The 17,452-nt window shown below is 35.1% G+C and overlaps 1 protein-coding gene across 2 annotated transcripts in view; it reads left to right on the forward strand.

Annotated features, from left to right (window-relative positions):
• The first annotated feature begins 1,909 nt into the window (after nucleotides 1-1,909).
• Nucleotides 1,910-17,452, forward strand: part of LOC117109884 (cell division cycle and apoptosis regulator protein 1-like) — a 21,049-nt gene continuing 5,506 nt past the window's right edge. Inside the window, exons 1-17 of one of the 2 annotated variants that reach the window (XM_033252340.1) lie at nucleotides 1,910-2,045; nucleotides 3,446-3,542; nucleotides 4,160-4,332; nucleotides 5,398-5,564; nucleotides 5,720-5,834; nucleotides 6,529-6,631; nucleotides 7,114-7,369; nucleotides 7,656-7,881; nucleotides 8,538-8,818; nucleotides 9,793-10,027; nucleotides 10,946-11,017; nucleotides 12,012-12,239; nucleotides 12,502-12,693; nucleotides 13,487-13,612; nucleotides 14,723-14,812; nucleotides 15,022-15,106; nucleotides 16,486-16,706. In XM_033252340.1, the coding sequence (XP_033108231.1) occupies nucleotides 3,467-3,542; nucleotides 4,160-4,332; nucleotides 5,398-5,564; nucleotides 5,720-5,834; nucleotides 6,529-6,631; nucleotides 7,114-7,369; nucleotides 7,656-7,881; nucleotides 8,538-8,818; nucleotides 9,793-10,027; nucleotides 10,946-11,017; nucleotides 12,012-12,239; nucleotides 12,502-12,693; nucleotides 13,487-13,612; nucleotides 14,723-14,812; nucleotides 15,022-15,106; nucleotides 16,486-16,706 (2,646 nt within the window). In that variant the 5' untranslated portion in view covers nucleotides 1,910-2,045; nucleotides 3,446-3,466. The remainder of the gene's footprint in view (nucleotides 2,046-3,445; nucleotides 3,543-4,159; nucleotides 4,333-5,397; nucleotides 5,565-5,719; nucleotides 5,835-6,528; nucleotides 6,632-7,113; nucleotides 7,370-7,655; nucleotides 7,882-8,537; nucleotides 8,819-9,792; nucleotides 10,028-10,945; nucleotides 11,018-12,011; nucleotides 12,240-12,501; nucleotides 12,694-13,486; nucleotides 13,613-14,722; nucleotides 14,813-15,021; nucleotides 15,107-16,485; nucleotides 16,707-17,452) is intronic. The other variant, XM_033252342.1, reaches the window with a different exon arrangement.

The following is a 17,452-nucleotide window of genomic DNA, read 5'->3' on the forward strand; positions in this document are numbered from 1 at the left end:
CCGACGCTTGTTATATAGCCAACTTTGACATATGTATTAATCCATCTATTTAGATAATGTATGCTCTGTATTAAAACAATGTGTGATTTGTACCGGTGGTTGATCATCGATAAATTTTATTTATCACATCTTACCTAATTACAAAGATGAGAGAATGCTTTGACGCGCTTATCATTTCGTACACGTGAGTCGCAAAGTAAGAAAAATGTATTCCGATATTGGAAGTTTTAGTTGTTGTATTGATGACGCTGTTTTTTTTTTCGTGTTGGTAGAATGACAAACCAATGTTTAGAGCTGAAACCATGGTTACGATCTAAAAACTTCGACACTTGACGTTCATCAACAATGTGAATCGATACTTAATTTGGTTAGGTTACTAAGCTTGACTTCATTAATTTTGATCAGGGTTAATTCATTATCTGATGACATTTACAGATATACTTCAAGTCTGAAACAAACGTTCCTAGTTTACCAATCAGGTAAATAAGGCATTACAAATTATTCATACAAGGCAGAAAAACAGGATAATAATTAGTTCAAATCTGTACATTGATAATGTTACAGTTATCAGGTTCGCTTATAATATTTTTTGCAAGTTATAAGACTGTATAATAATAATAAATAAAGATAATGATAATAAAATGGGGTTTATTACAATAGTAATTGTATAGGCATATAGCAACAACAATAAATATAAGCTTCCACTTCCAAATACAGGCGACTATTGGCAATCTTTTGTGGCCATTTTGCTTAAATAATGTATAGGCCTACAAATGAAAATACAATTCTATGATATATAAAATAATAAGTAAGTATGCTGCTCAACGAAATAATCTTATTCACAGACATCTGGGACCTTTTTGATTTTAAGTTAAAAAAAAATCTTTATTTAAATTTATCAGATTTGCCCGTTTAACCATTAGTTAAAGACAATAGGCCTAGCCTACATGCTTAAATGGAAAACAAAATTGCATGCTATGAAATTGGTGAAAAATATATTTTAAGTAAAAATCGTTTTTCTATTTTTAATTAAGCACCAGTAAGTAAAATTAAGTCAAGAATGGTCCCTAGTCTTTAAGGACATCTTCTTGTAAAGTGACTGCAGCGTATAACCTCTTGTTGCTAGAAAAAAAAATGGGTACAGACTTATATAGCACTTTTAGGCATATTATAATGATGCTATTTGACAGTTGAAAATTAATTACATCAGCCTTTGAAACGAAGTTATTTATTGTCATAATCCATCATTTTATTTTATTTATTTCAACAATATTTTGTGAGGGTGGTCCATTCAGTCTAAGCTGATCAATTGGGACCCTCAGTACATACAATTAGAACATAAGTATAAAAATTAAACTAGATCTTTAAAATAAACAAATTAATTAATTAAAAGCAGGAAAACAATTATTAATAATAATAATAATAATAATAATAATAATAATAATAATAATAATAATAATAATAATAATAAAAATAATAAGAATCAGAAAAAGCCTATCTGGCCTAAAGTATAAAAATTATATAAAATAATGTTTTAAGGAAAATATTAAAGCAAGAAAAAAAAAGGGAAAAAATAAAATTGACACATTATACAGAAAAATAATTTAAATAACAAATTAATCAAAAAATTAACGAGAAGATAATTAAACTAACAAAAATAGAAAAATTCAAAATAAACTGTTTTATAAAAGATAAGTAATTTACTATACAAAACAGAAGAAAATCAACATTAAAAAATATTGCAACAAAAAGAGATGGCTACATCATTAAACCTAAAATCCACCAACAGCTTGTGTTTGTGCTCTTAGCATCAACATATTTAAAGTTTTTATTTTTGTAAGTTTTTTGTTACAGTATTGAGGTCGCTGCATGGAGTGTACTGTATGGAGGTATTATTCATGACTGTAACCAATTCTGGGTCTAGGAGCCATCTTCATTTATATTTGTGATCGAAACAGCGCCACCTCTATTGAACTCCAACCCCGGCGAAAATAATCTGAATGGACCGATTTCTGTTGTAACCATCTAAGTTTATATTAGTTTAGGTAAGGAATTATCAATCTTTTAATATTTTTTTAATTGCAACTTTATCTTTAAACTTTAAAATGCTTTTACGTTATAAATATAGGAGGGTATGGTTCTTTAGGACACGTTTGAAGCTCTACGTCTAGGCTAGCTAGGCCTACGCCTTGCTTGGCTTGTTTGGTTGGCTTGGCTGGGTAGCCGGTTGTGGCTCCGCTCCTTTCGCTGTGTCTTCCTGTCCATTGTGCATTCCCTTTATGCGTTTGTTCACTTAGTGATGTGGTTGAAACCATAATAATAAGATCTAGGCCTAGTGCCACTGTCAGTGGCTGGTGCACCTCCTCTATGCCTAAGAGAAAATTCCTCCGGAAATAACCAAGATAAAAAGTTAAAAATTGCTACAAATACCATCGAAATTTGGGTAGCCTTAGATAGAGTGTTATGTGCCCCACAAAATATCCCAAAGCATTGTGCGAAAATAGATTTTCGCTTTTTCAGAGGGGTGTATCTTATTCTTTAATTAAAGAAGGAAGTCAACAGGAAACATGTGATGAATATGCTTATGCTACTACATATAAAAAGTTTGCAAGGTAATCAGAGCAATAATGTCATTAATGAAGGTATGATGAGGTCCTGAACATGGTTGCAGGACCATTGACCCTAAAAATACCCCTTACTTTGACCGACCGGTCACTGATTATTAATTATGAAATTTATACCAGTACACAGATACACATACACGGTATCATCATTGTAAGTAGAAAGTTTTTAAACTTTGTTTCTTAACTCCTTCTGTGTGAACTGATTTTTTTGAAAATAGACAGATTTCCGTGTATTATAAATATCAGGTCAAAGTTCAAGTCACAAATACTGACTGCAATACGAGTGATGTGTCATCCCAGAACACATGCAGAGAGGAGACATTGCATATAGGCTGTACACGCGGTGCATATTGTAACACATTCAAGATACTGTAGGCCAACGTTCATACAGTACAGTAAATCTGAAAAAAAATTTAATCAGTAGATTTACTCACATCATCCTCACATCGATGTGTTCTTTCCATTGAATTAATGCGAAACTACATTTGAAGTCAATTGAAGGATATACTTTTTTGAGATATTCCCTGCACAAAAAAAAAAAAAAATACTGTACTGGACATTGTGGCAGTGTGGACAGATTTCTAGGCCTAATTTTTGTGCGGAGGATGTATATTCCCCTGTGCAGGCTGTACTATTACAGTCTGGTCCATCCAGGCCAGTGACCACCACCCCAGGCCAACAAGTTAGGCCATACATGTAGCCTATGGCTTAACCTAACTCTTTATATGACTTATGTACAAATATATGTAATTAGTATTAATAACAGTACAGTATACAGTATAAAGTACTAATATATGTATTATAATTTGATATGACCTCAGGTGTATGAACAAGTTGGTGAGATGGCACAGTTTGGAGCTGGTTCAAGGAAAGATCCACCTTGGGCTGCCATGGCAGCTGCTGGCCAGAGTGGCTTAGGTAAGTTAATTCCTCAACTGTATGATGCAATGTTCTCCCGAAGCCTGTTCTCCCGAAGCTGTTTTACCCGTCAATTTTACCAGTAAAAATAACCAACCAGTAAAAATTGTGTGTTGGTAGAATAAAAAAGCACTTATAGCCTAGGTAGCCCAGGCTGGCCTTCTTTCAATAGTTGTACATCATCCCAGTCCAGGCCTAGGCTGTGATTATATGTATTGTTTTTTTGAAGCCATTCACGTTGCACACGTTTAGCTGGCTTTTTGTGGAAGAATTTACCAGTAATATTTTTTCGAAATTGGGATGATTTTTAAGTGTGAAGGAATTTGTGATGCTAAATCAAAATACTGTACCACTATCTGTAATGTGGTGAACTATTAAAATTGTGTATTTTAGTTTAAAGAAATTTGAGATACATATTTTAATTAAATTTTTATACAGTATTTCTGTAAACAAAACATGGAAATAGCATTAAATAAATAAGTATAAATTGTATTTAATATCATGATCTAAAATGAGCTTTGACCTCTGCATAATTATCAGGTTTTTCGTGAACAACAAGATATGTAGCAACTGTTAAATTGGTTTGATTAATACCTTCTTTTGTTATTTATTCATAGCCCAAGCCAGTTTACAGACTCAAACACAGTCAGCTTTGCTTGGGCCTGGACCGGGTGGATATGTGCCAGGCTTACAGTCTTTGGGAGGACAGAATGCAGCCAGCCTTCAAGCAAATGCTGCTTATCAACTCCAGCAGCAACAGGTCATGGCTGCACAACAAAGCTCGCTACAGGTAACTATAACTTGTAAAATTTATTGATATCAATTATTCAGTCCTGCCTATAATTAGTGATATCACAGCTTCAAAATTATTGCCCCATTAGACCTAGCCTCACGGCCGTCCCGAAGAGGGGGACGACGTGACTGACATTTTTGTCGATTTTGAGATATCATTTGGGAGTACCTATATTAAACACATCTGATTTACCTGTGAAACTTTCATTTCTTAATAATGAGTTGTTTTGGAAATAGCACCACCTATCTTTAAGCACAAAACTTAAAATTTAGTGATTTTCCGTGGCAAAACAACGTAACTACAAGATTACGCTGCAAAACCAACTTTATTCAAAAATGTTCTTGAGCTGATGGAGTTTGGCAAGGCAAATCAAATGGTTATTGGTGTTGTATGAACAGGCTAGGTAATGCATATGATTACCCCAAACGTGATAAATCCCAAAATATGTCGTACTTACAACAATACCGAGCCTGACATGTTTCGGTGGCAAAACAACGTATCTGTAATTATCGCTAATAACCTTGCAATAAACAAATGGTTGTAATTAAAATTTTAAATATAATCACAATGTCTATAGATATACAATCCTGCAAAACTTGAAAAGGCTACGACAATTTCTTACGAAGTTACGAACATGAAAATTTTAACTCTATTTTTCTCCAAAAGTGAAAATTTCAAGTTACGTTGTTTTGCCACGGAACGATCGCTGTGTCCAGCTGTAGATAAATAAGAGGGGAGAACATCAGAGGCTGGGTTGCCCACCCACCATAACTACATCCCAACTTGTCTGACAAAAATATTCAAGTACCAGCTGTGGGACTGGTGATGTTTTCTCTAACCACCTGTACAATGTTATTTCATTTCTCATTGACATATTATTCTACTTCTGAGCTATTTCTAGTTCCATTCAGTTACTCATCAATACCTGTTGAGCATCTGGATGCGACTACAGTGATGGGGATGTGTCCTAATAAAGTTATATTTTTACATTAGATTGAATAACATTAGTCAAGAATCATTGTTGATTTTAGAATTGACATGCTTGTGTGTGTTGCTTTGCAGTCCATGGGACATGGCGTTGCAGGCAGCGGTGGCCAGTTGACAGTTAGTTACCCTACTCAGAGGGTAGGTCAGCCAACTCAGCCTAAACAGCGGGTTTTCACCGGTACCGTTACAAAGCTACACGATACCTTTGGCTTCGTCGATGAGGATGTGTTTTTTCAAATAAGGTGGGTCAAAGTTTAAATGCATTCTGGCAATATATTGCATAGAAGCATCATATACAAATGTAGATAATGTAATCTAATTAATTAAAATACAATCCATAATAATTACAGCCAATTTTTCCAAATGTTTTTAATTTTGATTTTCCCTTCTGTTCTAGCTGTGTAAAAGGTACTATGCCGAAAGTTAACGATCGTGTTTTAGTGGAGGCATCGTTTAATGCAAATATGCCGTTTAAATGGAATGCAACACGAATACAGGTTTTACCAAGCCAGGTCAGTAGAATGCAAGCCACAGTGAACAGACAGAGACATTGTGGGCTGAGACACTTGATTATCAAGACCTAGTTTTATTTAATTCACAACATAACTAGAACAAATATTGCTTCCATTTGCTATATGGGGCTTGCCATGTTAAAACCAGCGTCAGAGACCAAAACAAGAAAATTGACTTTTTAATATATTCATATTCTGCACACTAGAGTATATGAATATATTAAAAAGTCAATTTTAATATATTCATATTGTCAAGCCACAGGGCTTATCCCCAGTAGTGTGAAGCGGATAAGAGTGTGATGCTTCCCCTGGGTGGGATGCTGGCCCACCTCAGGTTACTCCCAGCAATTTGCTGGTACCCATTAATACAACTAGGTAGACTGAAGCAATGTAGATAAGGTGCCTTACTCAAGGACACATGTGAAATATACAGCGAAGGATTGAAACCCTGATCTCGAGGTTGTTAAACCAAACTATTTCCACTACGCCAAACCACCTCTAAAGCTCTCTAGCTTTACAATGATGGGTCATTTAATGAAATCAACTTTCTATTGCCAAAGTTATGAGTAAAAAAAGTATTACAGCTTCTCTGTACTAAAGTATACCATACTGCAACTTTCTTATGCTAATTACTCAGCATTTAGCAAGCCTCATATAATTAAGATATAAAAAAAATTAGATTTTTATTTTATAGGGTCCAGCGATGAGTGGTGGAAGTCTTCGTGGTCTCGGGCTTGGTGGAAGCAGTCAACTCAACCCATCTAATATCCCATCTCTCCTCTCAACTCAAATTGGAGGTAGTTATGCAGATACATTGTTTATTTATTAATTTTACAGTATGCAATAATAATGTTTCTATGTTTCTAGCATAGAACTTGACTGGTAGTAATCGATTGAACAATTTTCAAAGTAAAATAACAATTCGTTACGTTAACATACAGGAATGTCGCAGCAACATTATTTCGTTGGAGATTATGTTGACCTTGTAAATACGTAATCATGCTTCTACAAAACACCAAACTCTATGATGATTGATTAAATTTATTTGGTTCATAAAAATACAATTATTTATTTTCACAGAAATATATCATCTGATTTGTTTTATGTTTTTAACATTTTATTCAAACAATTATATTTTTCCACAAATCCAGATACAACCTAACGACCTTTTAAAAAACTTTGCGACCTAAACATGGGTAATGAACCATGGGTTGCCGACTGTAAGATTAGGTTAATTATTGATTTATATAAACCAATTGGGTAATTTTTTTGTGTTTAGCTCCTCAAGTTATGATGTCGAATTCTAGTCGTCTAAGTAGCCAAAACTCTCGTAGACGAGATACATCATTTCGACGTGATGAACGAAGAGATGAACACCGGGATCGTGCAAGAGACAGACCACGCAGGGAAAGATCTCCTGTAAGAAAGCGGTCTCGTTCACCACGCCGTTCAAGATCTCCACGTAGATCTCCCAGAAGAACTCGCAGGGCAACACCCAGATATATCGTACAGATAGCACGTCATGTAATCAATACGTAAGTTTGCATCAGTTATGGAATTTTTCAGTTCAGTAATTGGATTAATAAATGCTTAATATTAACTTAATTATGAGAAAACTATTAATTTTTTGACATAAATTATAATTATTTTTATTTTTAAATGTTTACGATGGTGAATACGCTAACAATGCTAACATATAAAATTACTTTAAAACAGTTTTCATTATCAACTGGGAAATTGAAAAAAAATTTATATGACATTTTTAGTTTATTTTAAAGAGTTGATGTATTCAGTTATCAAATCTCTATTTTACTTTTGTAGGTCAATGGCCAATGTTTTACAACTGAGAGGGCGCTACAGCAATATGTACACCCCAAGCGATTTCTACGAAGCCAAGCTGAACTGGCTGGATGCATTCCCGATTGATAAATCCATCTCTCTTGATAATCCTTGTTTTTTCCATGTTATGCACAAGGAAGTTGATCCATTGAAAAAAATTGAAAGTCAACTTGAACCATCGGATTCTAGTCATTCATATCAAGCAAAGGTAATATTACTCATCCTCTGCTTTTGCCTTCTTTGTTTGTTTTTATTGTTTTTATCACACACATATAAAATATAAATTAATTAATGATACATATTACAATTAACATTACATTTTCTAAACAAAAGCAGAGAGAGAAAAAAGAAGTGTGAGGTAGGAGGTCAAAATAAGTTTGTAAAACAAACTTTTAAACATGACCACTAGTTAAAACAAATAATAATAATAATAATAATAAAAATAATAATAATAATAATAACAATAATAGCAATAACAATAATAATAATAATAATAACAATAATAATAATAATAATAATAACAACAATAATGACAAAATAAAGAATATATATATATATAGATAATATATATATATTATATATTGCTTTGTTGCTGCTCTGTCTTTTTTAAAGTTCTTTGCAGTTTCTTTGTAATGTAATGTAATAATAATAATCTTTATTTATAAAACCCAAAACAATATCCGTTAAATATGATCACAATCTTCCACCTATTTCACTAACAAGCATGTCCAGTGCCTGATGATATATCTTGCCTAATTCTCAAAATGATTCTTTTTACAATGTGTAGCTGCTCTGCAGGATTTGAACTTTGAACAAGACCTTCCCACCCAACCCAATGTATTACTGTTCGCTTTTAAATTTCAGGTTATGCTAATGGCCTCTGTGTCATTGGAAGATTTTTACGAACGCTGTTGCGGACGTGCTGATGATCCACCAGACATCCGCGATAGCTTTCAACATCCGACACGCCTCATCAACTTTCTAGTGGGGCAGAAAGGCAAGAATGAAGTGATGGCCATCGGGGGTCCATGGTCACCGTCACTTGACGGTGAGAATCCTGAAAGTGACCCCAGGGTGCTTATCAGGACCGCTATTCGTACCACCAAAGCACTCACTGGTATTGATCTAAGTGGGTGTACCCAATGGTAAGATTATAATTTATTATATCTTGCATATAATCTTATATATTTTATTAAGTAGCATATATTTAATATGGAATGTATTCTTGTGCATGAAATGAAGACTGATAACTACCTTTTGGTTGTGTCCAGACTATCAATTGTATTTGATACAAAAAAACTGTTGTATGCCCATATATGGTCATGATGTACCTATATATGGTGATGATGTGATGTCATCATGACCATATTTAGGCATGTCACATGTTTTTGATAAATATAATGTGGTTGTCTGGACAGGTATTTACTGTAGTATAATTTGTCAAAGCTTACCCCAAATCTGTTAAAGTAGTCCTTGATATCTTGGCTGGGCCTGGCCTAAATTTAGTTTAAATAGAATTTTTTTCAGATCTAGAATAGGGTGAGTATAACTTCTATTCACATTGCATTCCCCAAATATTTCTGAGGATATTAAATACATTTTTAGATACAATTTTCAATGCCCAATCTGGTTTACTAAGATTGATTGAAATTTCCTCTCAATAAGTTGCCCCTCAACAAAGTATAATAATTCCTTCCCTTGTGTTTATTTTCTGTCTATGTGGTTGTTAAAGATGAGCAACTGAATACAAATACTTATTAGGTCTTATTTAATATTGATGGTCATTATTTTACATCTAGAATTCATGAACTTAAAAATTTTCCACAAGATTAATTAAAGTGTAATCCAATTTTTCATGTATTAATTTATTGTAATTGTAACTCTGTTTATGTCATCACATTTTTACACAAATACCATGTTTGATAAATGCTGATGTACCAGTTTGTTAAACAGAACACAAGACATCAGTTTTGTTATGTTTGTGTAATGTGTAAAGCAATAGTAATAAAGAAATCAAACAAAAAAAAAGCATTAAAACCAGGCCCTATACTAGTATAGGGTCTTGGCTTGTTAGTGGTTAGCTCTTTATGGCTTCATCCTTAACCACTCTCCATGGCAGGTTCCGTTTCCTGGAAATCCGGTACCAGCGTGCGGAGGAGACCCACAAAGGCAAGGTGATCCCAGCACACGTGGAAACCACCGTTATTTACCTGCCGGATATCTGGCAGGTGGTTCCAACCAGGGAGGAATGGGAAAGCATGGCTGAGGCATATAAGCAACAGTTTGAGAGCAAAATTGCTGACACACCGCCGGACCCAGTACAGGACGACACCCAGGCACTGACAACTATTTCCGTTTGTTTACTTTTTTGTTGCCATTAGCAACGTATAACCGTCTTCTTTTTCTTTTTAGTCTCAGTAGCATAAAGAGAAGGCAGAATGTGAGGAAGTTGTTTGACAATATTCCACATTTTAAAACATCTGGACATTTCTTATCTTCATTAACATTAGCATGTGAAGGGAGATAACATATATTATCTGTGTTAATACATTGGACCCGTTGATGCCTGTCTTATAGTAGAAATCAACACTAACCACTTTCATAGAACAACAACATAATGATCTCACTTTGATATTTAGGAAACTGTATGTATGTTTGTATGTGTTTATCGGGGGTGTGAACACAATACTCTGGACTCCTGCTGTGAAACTACAAAACAAAAGAGTAGGCGCCACAACTTCTGAGATGTAACCAAAGATACACACTTTTGTCATTTTTGCCTACAGACAAATTATTTGAGCCAGCCATCTTGGATCCTGATTGATTTTTCGGCTCCTTTGCCCATATGTAGTAGAAAAGAACTGGCTTTAATTTTGGTTCCGTTGCTTTGCAGGTTGTGCTTATTGTTAATAACCAAAAGCTGTCTCCTGTAAAATGAAATATCAGCCCTTGGACATCAATCTTAAATCTATACACTATACTTATAATTTATACTGGTGGAGTAGATTGACATGTAGCAGATTATGTTTTACAGAATTCACTCGCTTCATCTTTAACATTATAAAAATTTAAAAAATAACAACACTTTTATTAAGAGGAAGTTTATTAAACAACTCTAATTTAAATCAGGACAGTTGAAACAGGACATCTGTCTCCCATCTTATCCAGAAACAGGTGGTCCATGGGGAGTAGATTTTACAAAAACATAAAAAGCACCCTTTATTACACCTGTGCTGTAATAATTTTAACATGTTATTTTGATTCTCATGTAGGAGGAGACTGCTGAGGAAGACAATGTTAAGATGCCAACACACCATAGCCAGCTGGATCCTAAAAACATGAAGGTGTGTATGAATGTTAACTCCTTTTCTATTATTTATGTACCATTAAATCATAATAAAAATTAATTCTTAATATTCATTACTACATTTTGTGAAGTCGCTAACAGCTTTTAAATTGTCATTGCACTGCGTAGCTGTCCCGGATGCAATTGGGAACGCTACTTGATCCAACTGACCAATCAGCATTGCCAAAGGAATTGGCAATTGCGTGTAGTGATTTTATGGAAACCAGGCTTTACTTGCAGCCTTGTCTGACATCTCTTTGGTGTTGAGGTTGCCATGCATCTCCAATAAATCATCTTTCATACATAAAATCTACTTTTTATTAGGATGTGAGTTTGTGTCAGGAAAATATCATAGGAGTAATGTTTTTCCCTACCTGACATGTTATCATACCGAATACTCGGTATATCCCCAAATACTAGCGAATTTGTTTCACTAGTATTTGGGGCGGTACTGAGTATTTGGTACGATAACACGTCAGGTAGGGAAAAACATCACTCTTAAAAATGCACTTTTATTATAATTATCAGGATGCAAATGAAATGATTCCAAGAACAGTAAAACAAAATTAACTGCCATCAAACTGCAAATACACAAGTTATACAATGAAATGGATGCTTTGTAAATTTAATCTCTTCATAATCATAATATTGACATGGAAGTGCTGATGAGGGAGGGTCAATGGAAAAGTGAGGGAAAACTGAATGGAAAAGTAAGGCAATTGGTGATTTCAACAACTGTAATTTTATTGCTCACCAATTTTTTTGGGGTGGGGGATACACATTTTCTAGTGTTGTGTGTGTCTGTATGTTGTATGCTCGTTCCCCCACCCAAGATATCGCTCTATGCTCCTTCCACCACCCAGGATATAACATTGGTTGAGATGGGTCGAATTATTTTTAATCAAGTGAAATGCCATATATACAGGATTTGAACATTGGGCATTTAAAATAAGTTTATCCACCAAATTTGTTTTTACTACTAATAATTTCAGGTTAATGAGCTACGTCGTGAACTTGAGTGTCGTACATTAAACCCGAAAGGTTTGAAGTCGCAGCTTATAGCTCGTCTTACGAAAACACTAAAAGGAGAGGCAGATTTAGAACAACAAGCTGAAGAGATTAAAGACAAAGAAGAGGAAGAGGCTGCGGAGGAAAAAGAGAAAGAAGATGAAGGAACAAAAGAAGAAGAAGAGGAAGTTGATACCAATAATACTGTTGTGGTGAATACTTCATTCTTTCCTTCAAATTTGTTGTGACCACTACTAGTGTCTAGTCACTAATTGTATCTATTAACAGAAGCTTATATATTGCCGTTCTTATATTATTTCCTAGACTTTTTTAAAGTAGCTGTATTCAATTTAAGGATTGTCCGGTGATGAAATTTCAGTGTTTTGGTTTATATTTTTTTGGTTTTTTTCACTTTTTATTAGTCTGTATGTCTTAAAATATTACATTTTATGTTGTGTTTTTGAAACTGTATAGGATGAAGAGAAGAAAAAACGAGAAGAGAAGGAACGGCAAACTCGTGAGAAACGATATGTGTTGCCTGAGACGCCATCAATTGTCGTGCATCCTTCAAGCACTGCGAAGGCCGGCAAATTTGAATGTACTTTGATGTCTCTAAGTGTTCTATTAGATTACTCTCTAGAGAACAACAAGGAAGCCTCCTTTGAAGTAAGTACTAAACAATTACTGGTAACGCCTAATTTGGCGAGTCGAATGGCCGAGTGGTTATGGCAGGGGTGCCACAATCTACAGCCATAATATCGGCGCTGGTTCGAATGGTACACTCGTCTGTGGTTCTGGAGGTTTTTTTCTTGGATAAGGACTATAACCGGTAGGCCCAGTGTACAGTTGGTTCCTGTGCACTATAAAGAACCCAGAACATCTTTCAAGATGAGTAGGGGGTTACCCTGGTGTACTGGTCCATGCAACCCTGGACTCAAGACACGAAGAAACCCTTAGGGGAGAAGAAAGTCTCTGAAATAGATATATCGTCCATGCTTTGAGTGCTCTGATCTCCATGAAATAGTGCTATATAAATGCTGTAATGTGTGCATTTGATGTGTTAATATTTATTATAATTTTCCTAAATTTGGCTCCACATGCAGGTACTTTACACTTCAGAGCCGACATCCTTTGTGAACGGAGGCAGTAATTACTAGGAATTTTTACACTCTCTCCATGAAATTTGACATGAAGTTCAAAGGGGAAGCTGAACTGGAGGCCCAATATCCCTGTGATTCTAGTATGTCAAGAGGTACCCACTTTTATGTTGGGCCATCATCCCATGGTTTCCTCTTGTATAATGTCGAATTTGCGATAAATAAATAAATATGTGAAGGGAGTTCATGGCGCATTAGATTGCTTTTATTTAGACTGATTTAATTTTGATCAATTTAGTTTTGGTTTATTTCCATTTTGATTGATTTATTTTAGTAAATTAATTTTTTTTTTTTTTATAAAGGTTTCTCTAGTTGCTGAGCTTTTTAACGAGATGCTGCAGAGGGATTTTGCTTTCCAAATATACAAAGCTCTCCTCCAAGCACCTGAAAAGAAAGAAGAGAAAAAGAAAGAAAAAAAAGATGATAAGGTAAACCTTTCAAAGTATCTTACTGAAGAGCATGGTAATCCTTTGGTTCATCAAAGATTGCAACCTTCAGTACTTTTTCTTGTCAATTTGTAAACATAATTTTGAAGACTTTTGCAAGAAGACTCTAGTTCAAATTCCTAAGCCTTTTTCCATATGCTAACAAGTTGTCATGTTGTCTTTTGATATTTTGATGTTGTTTTGAACTAACCCTTCAAATCGATCCTTATATTAACCAAGGAAACTAAAAGTTTGTCCACACTGAGTATCAAGGTTATATGGCACATATCTGTGATTTGCCCAAATATGTGCATGATGATTTCATAATGCTGTATATTATCTGCTAAACTGACTGCTAAAACTGCTGTTTTAGCAGTCATTGGTTGCTATAGTAATTTTGAACACGTTAGCTGCATGTACATTAGCAGTGTGTATGTGGATTGTTGCTGCAGTATCCCTGCATAGAACTGTAGTAGTACTGTACAGTATAATGAATAAATATATGCTTTGATGTTTCTCTGAATACGGGATTCCTTATTTTGAAAATAAATAAAAATATAGAAAAAAAATATTTGAATGTGTTTGACAAATTTGTCTGTCACCTTCCCTGATAGACATTAATTTGTCCAAAAAAAAGCAAAACTTACATTGAGCTTTTGGAAAAATAGTAACTTTTTGCGTTGTGATTTCATTTAGTTAGAAGGACTTCTACATCCATTTTGAATAACGAAGTCTCAAATATTCATATTAAATATTCAGTTTATCAGGGTTTATTGATTCAAGGAAGTCCTTTTCATTTTCATTTGGGCAAAATATTGAATTTGAAGTGACATTCTTCGTGTCATGTATTGGTTTTTCAAATTTCATGTCAACAAACGATGATTTGGCGAGCGTCTACCCTGTCTTTCCACTTGCTGAGGCCAGTGTCGTAGTGCTTAGGTGTAAAAATTTCTAAGCTTGGCATAGAATATTATTTGCGGTGCACGATACATAACACCTTTTTCTTTTACCTTTTACACACAAACGGCAAAAAGAGTTATGCGGACCAAAATTAGTGCATGGTTTGGGATAGGGATATAACTATTGACCTAAAATTTTCGTTCTGAACAAAAGGATAAAGATGACGGTAAAGATGAACCTAGTGGAAAACGACGTCGTGTTTCTGAACCAGAAGGTGAAAAAAAAGACTCGGAAAAAGAAAAGGTGAGTTTCTACAATATATAATTTTTATGGCTGTGGTACACAGTTGTTAGCTATAATTTATTTTTTTGTAAAGTTTTTGAGCAATCATTAGGCGTGATTCCCAGAATGAAGATAATAAATTTAGGGGCACAGTGTATAATGAAAAGTAATTAGTAAGATAAAATAATGTATTGTTATTCTTGTTGACCACCATAATACTTTTTTTGCAGATAAATGACGACGATAAGGATGATGGAGATGAAATGGATGACAGAAAATCTGATGATGATGAAAAAGGTGAAAGGTCAGATAGAGGTAAGGCAAAATACTGTTTGTGTGCTGTGTACTCATTGAGATGTGTGGTAATACTGGTACTGGTATAGGCATTTATAATGCGCCTCCTCCTTGAGGTTATAAAGCGCTGGTAATCAGCGCAGGAGCAGCAACCCCACCAGTTACCCATTTATACTCCTGGGTGGAGAGAAGCAATGCAGATAAAGTGCCTTACTCATAGACACAAGCGAAATGTACATCGAGGAATTGAAACCTCAACCTTGATGTTGGGAAACCAAACCACTCCTGTTGCGCCAAACCGCTTTCGCTTCTAATATGGGTACGTTATTGCTGGCAACCACACCTTAGGCAACATGACTCTTCCTTGATCGCTTTGGGGGTAGCTCTTGTAGTAGCACTAACGCATGCAGCACTTCCTTAAATGTGTTTCAACTCCAGAGGCCTATGATTTTTCTCGAAGCCTAGGCTAGGCCTATTTACCTGTTTATCTGTACTATAATACTAAATTACTAATGAGCAAAAATGTTTCAAAATGGAAAGAGAAAGAAATGTTGATATTAAAAACAAGTCTTGCATTGTAAAAAGTTATTTACGTACAGTAATTAGCAAAAGAATGTGTGTACTGCAGATATGCAGCCATAGAGCTATTAACAACTGGAGTGCTAACTAGGCTAATGAAGCAATGCCGAGTCATAATAATAATGATAATGCAGTCATTTATAGAGCGCTCTTATCAGTGATATCATAGCTTTTTACAAAACAGATAAAAAGATAAGAGTAGTGTATGTGTTCTCATAATGTGGAAGTGTTTAACACGGTGGTTGAGACTCAACTCTCAACCTCTTAGTCAGGGTTCGAAACTCTCGCTGTGCAGATCGCTTGTGTTCTTTGGCAAGATACTTTATCTGCGTTTGTCTCTCTCTACCCAGGAGTATGAATGGGTACCAGCATAATGCTGGCAATGTAAACACACTCGCTGTAAAGAGGAGTGGCGATCCCCTCTGGCCCCCAGCGCTTACGAAAGAGGGATGGGCACTCCGGACCAGCACAGTTTCGACTACCTTTACCTCTCAACAAGATGGCTCGAGTTTTAAACATACAACTTAGTTGTACTCAAAACTTTAATGTTAAATTGCTTAGATGTATTTTGATTGGCTGGATCTACGCCAGCCATCTTGTCGAGTGTACACTCAGCTTTGCGTTGGAGAATAGCGCTCTAGTATTTTCATTATAACTCTATGGCTTAAAGACCTTGATGGTGCTATTTCAAAATAGACACGATAAAATGGTGTATAGCAACCATAACATTTTTCAAATGAATCCCATCATGTAATCTTTTTCTAATGCACTGACTTCTTGATTTAACTACAATTTTCATGTTTACGTCAATAAATATTTAGATGAAAAGAAAGATGACAAGAAAGAGGATAGGAGTCGCTCACCCTCTCGTCGACGGGAGAAGGAGAAGGAAAAAGACAAAGACAAAGTTAAAATGGAAACAGTGAATCCTGACCTTTTGTTAGCCTGTGTTTACTTTGATCAGAGTCACTGTGGATACCTCCTTGAAAAGGACTTGGATGATATTTTGCACACGATGGGGTTAAATCTATCACGGTCACAGGTATGTTGATATACAGCCTGAAAAAGTAAACAAATTAAATATATTTTTATGAGCACTGTAATTTGGTACACCAACTTTTTATTAGTTCCTATGCATGTAATGCAATAGGAACTATTGTAATCACTCTTGCTATTTCCTATGTTTTTTATTGTGTGTAGTGTGTGTATGTGTGTGTGTAGACATTTATGCAAATGCGCATGCGTCAAAGAAAAGCTTTCCGACATTTTGTTTTACATCGCGATGCGAAGATCGATGTGAAGTTTCTGCAGAGTTCAGTCAGGGCTCACGCTAACTGACCGGAATGTTGGCATGGATGAAACTATTTTGGTTTTACGGCAAAAAAATCATCTGCTGTAGGCATAGGTATTTTGAAGAAGGCCTAAAATAAAACTAAAATGTTTTAATACTTGCTGAAATACATCGTTTCTTCATTTAGATCTCCATTTTTCACTTAGTCCATGCAACGTTTTTTTCTGTTGTATACGTATGAGTAGTCATATGAAGGTACTATATCCCCGACAGTTGGCTGTGCAGCAATGTACCCTTTGAATGCAAACTGAAAACAGGCGAAAATATAAAGGCAGCCGACTGTCGGGTACATAACGACTATCTAGCTTTCCACAAAAACATGAGGCCTAAGCTAAGCTAGGCCTAGTTCAGTATTACTGCGATGCAAGGGTAGGCCTAGTTAGATCGTTTAATCAATGATATCGTGTTATCGTCTAATACAATTAAATAATGTGTGT

This window comes from Anneissia japonica, unplaced genomic scaffold (genome assembly GCF_011630105.1).
Source record: "Anneissia japonica isolate Jap-2015-1 unplaced genomic scaffold, ASM1163010v1 scaffold585_len4108843_cov191, whole genome shotgun sequence".
Lineage (NCBI taxonomy): Eukaryota > Metazoa > Echinodermata > Crinoidea > Comatulida > Comatulidae > Anneissia > Anneissia japonica.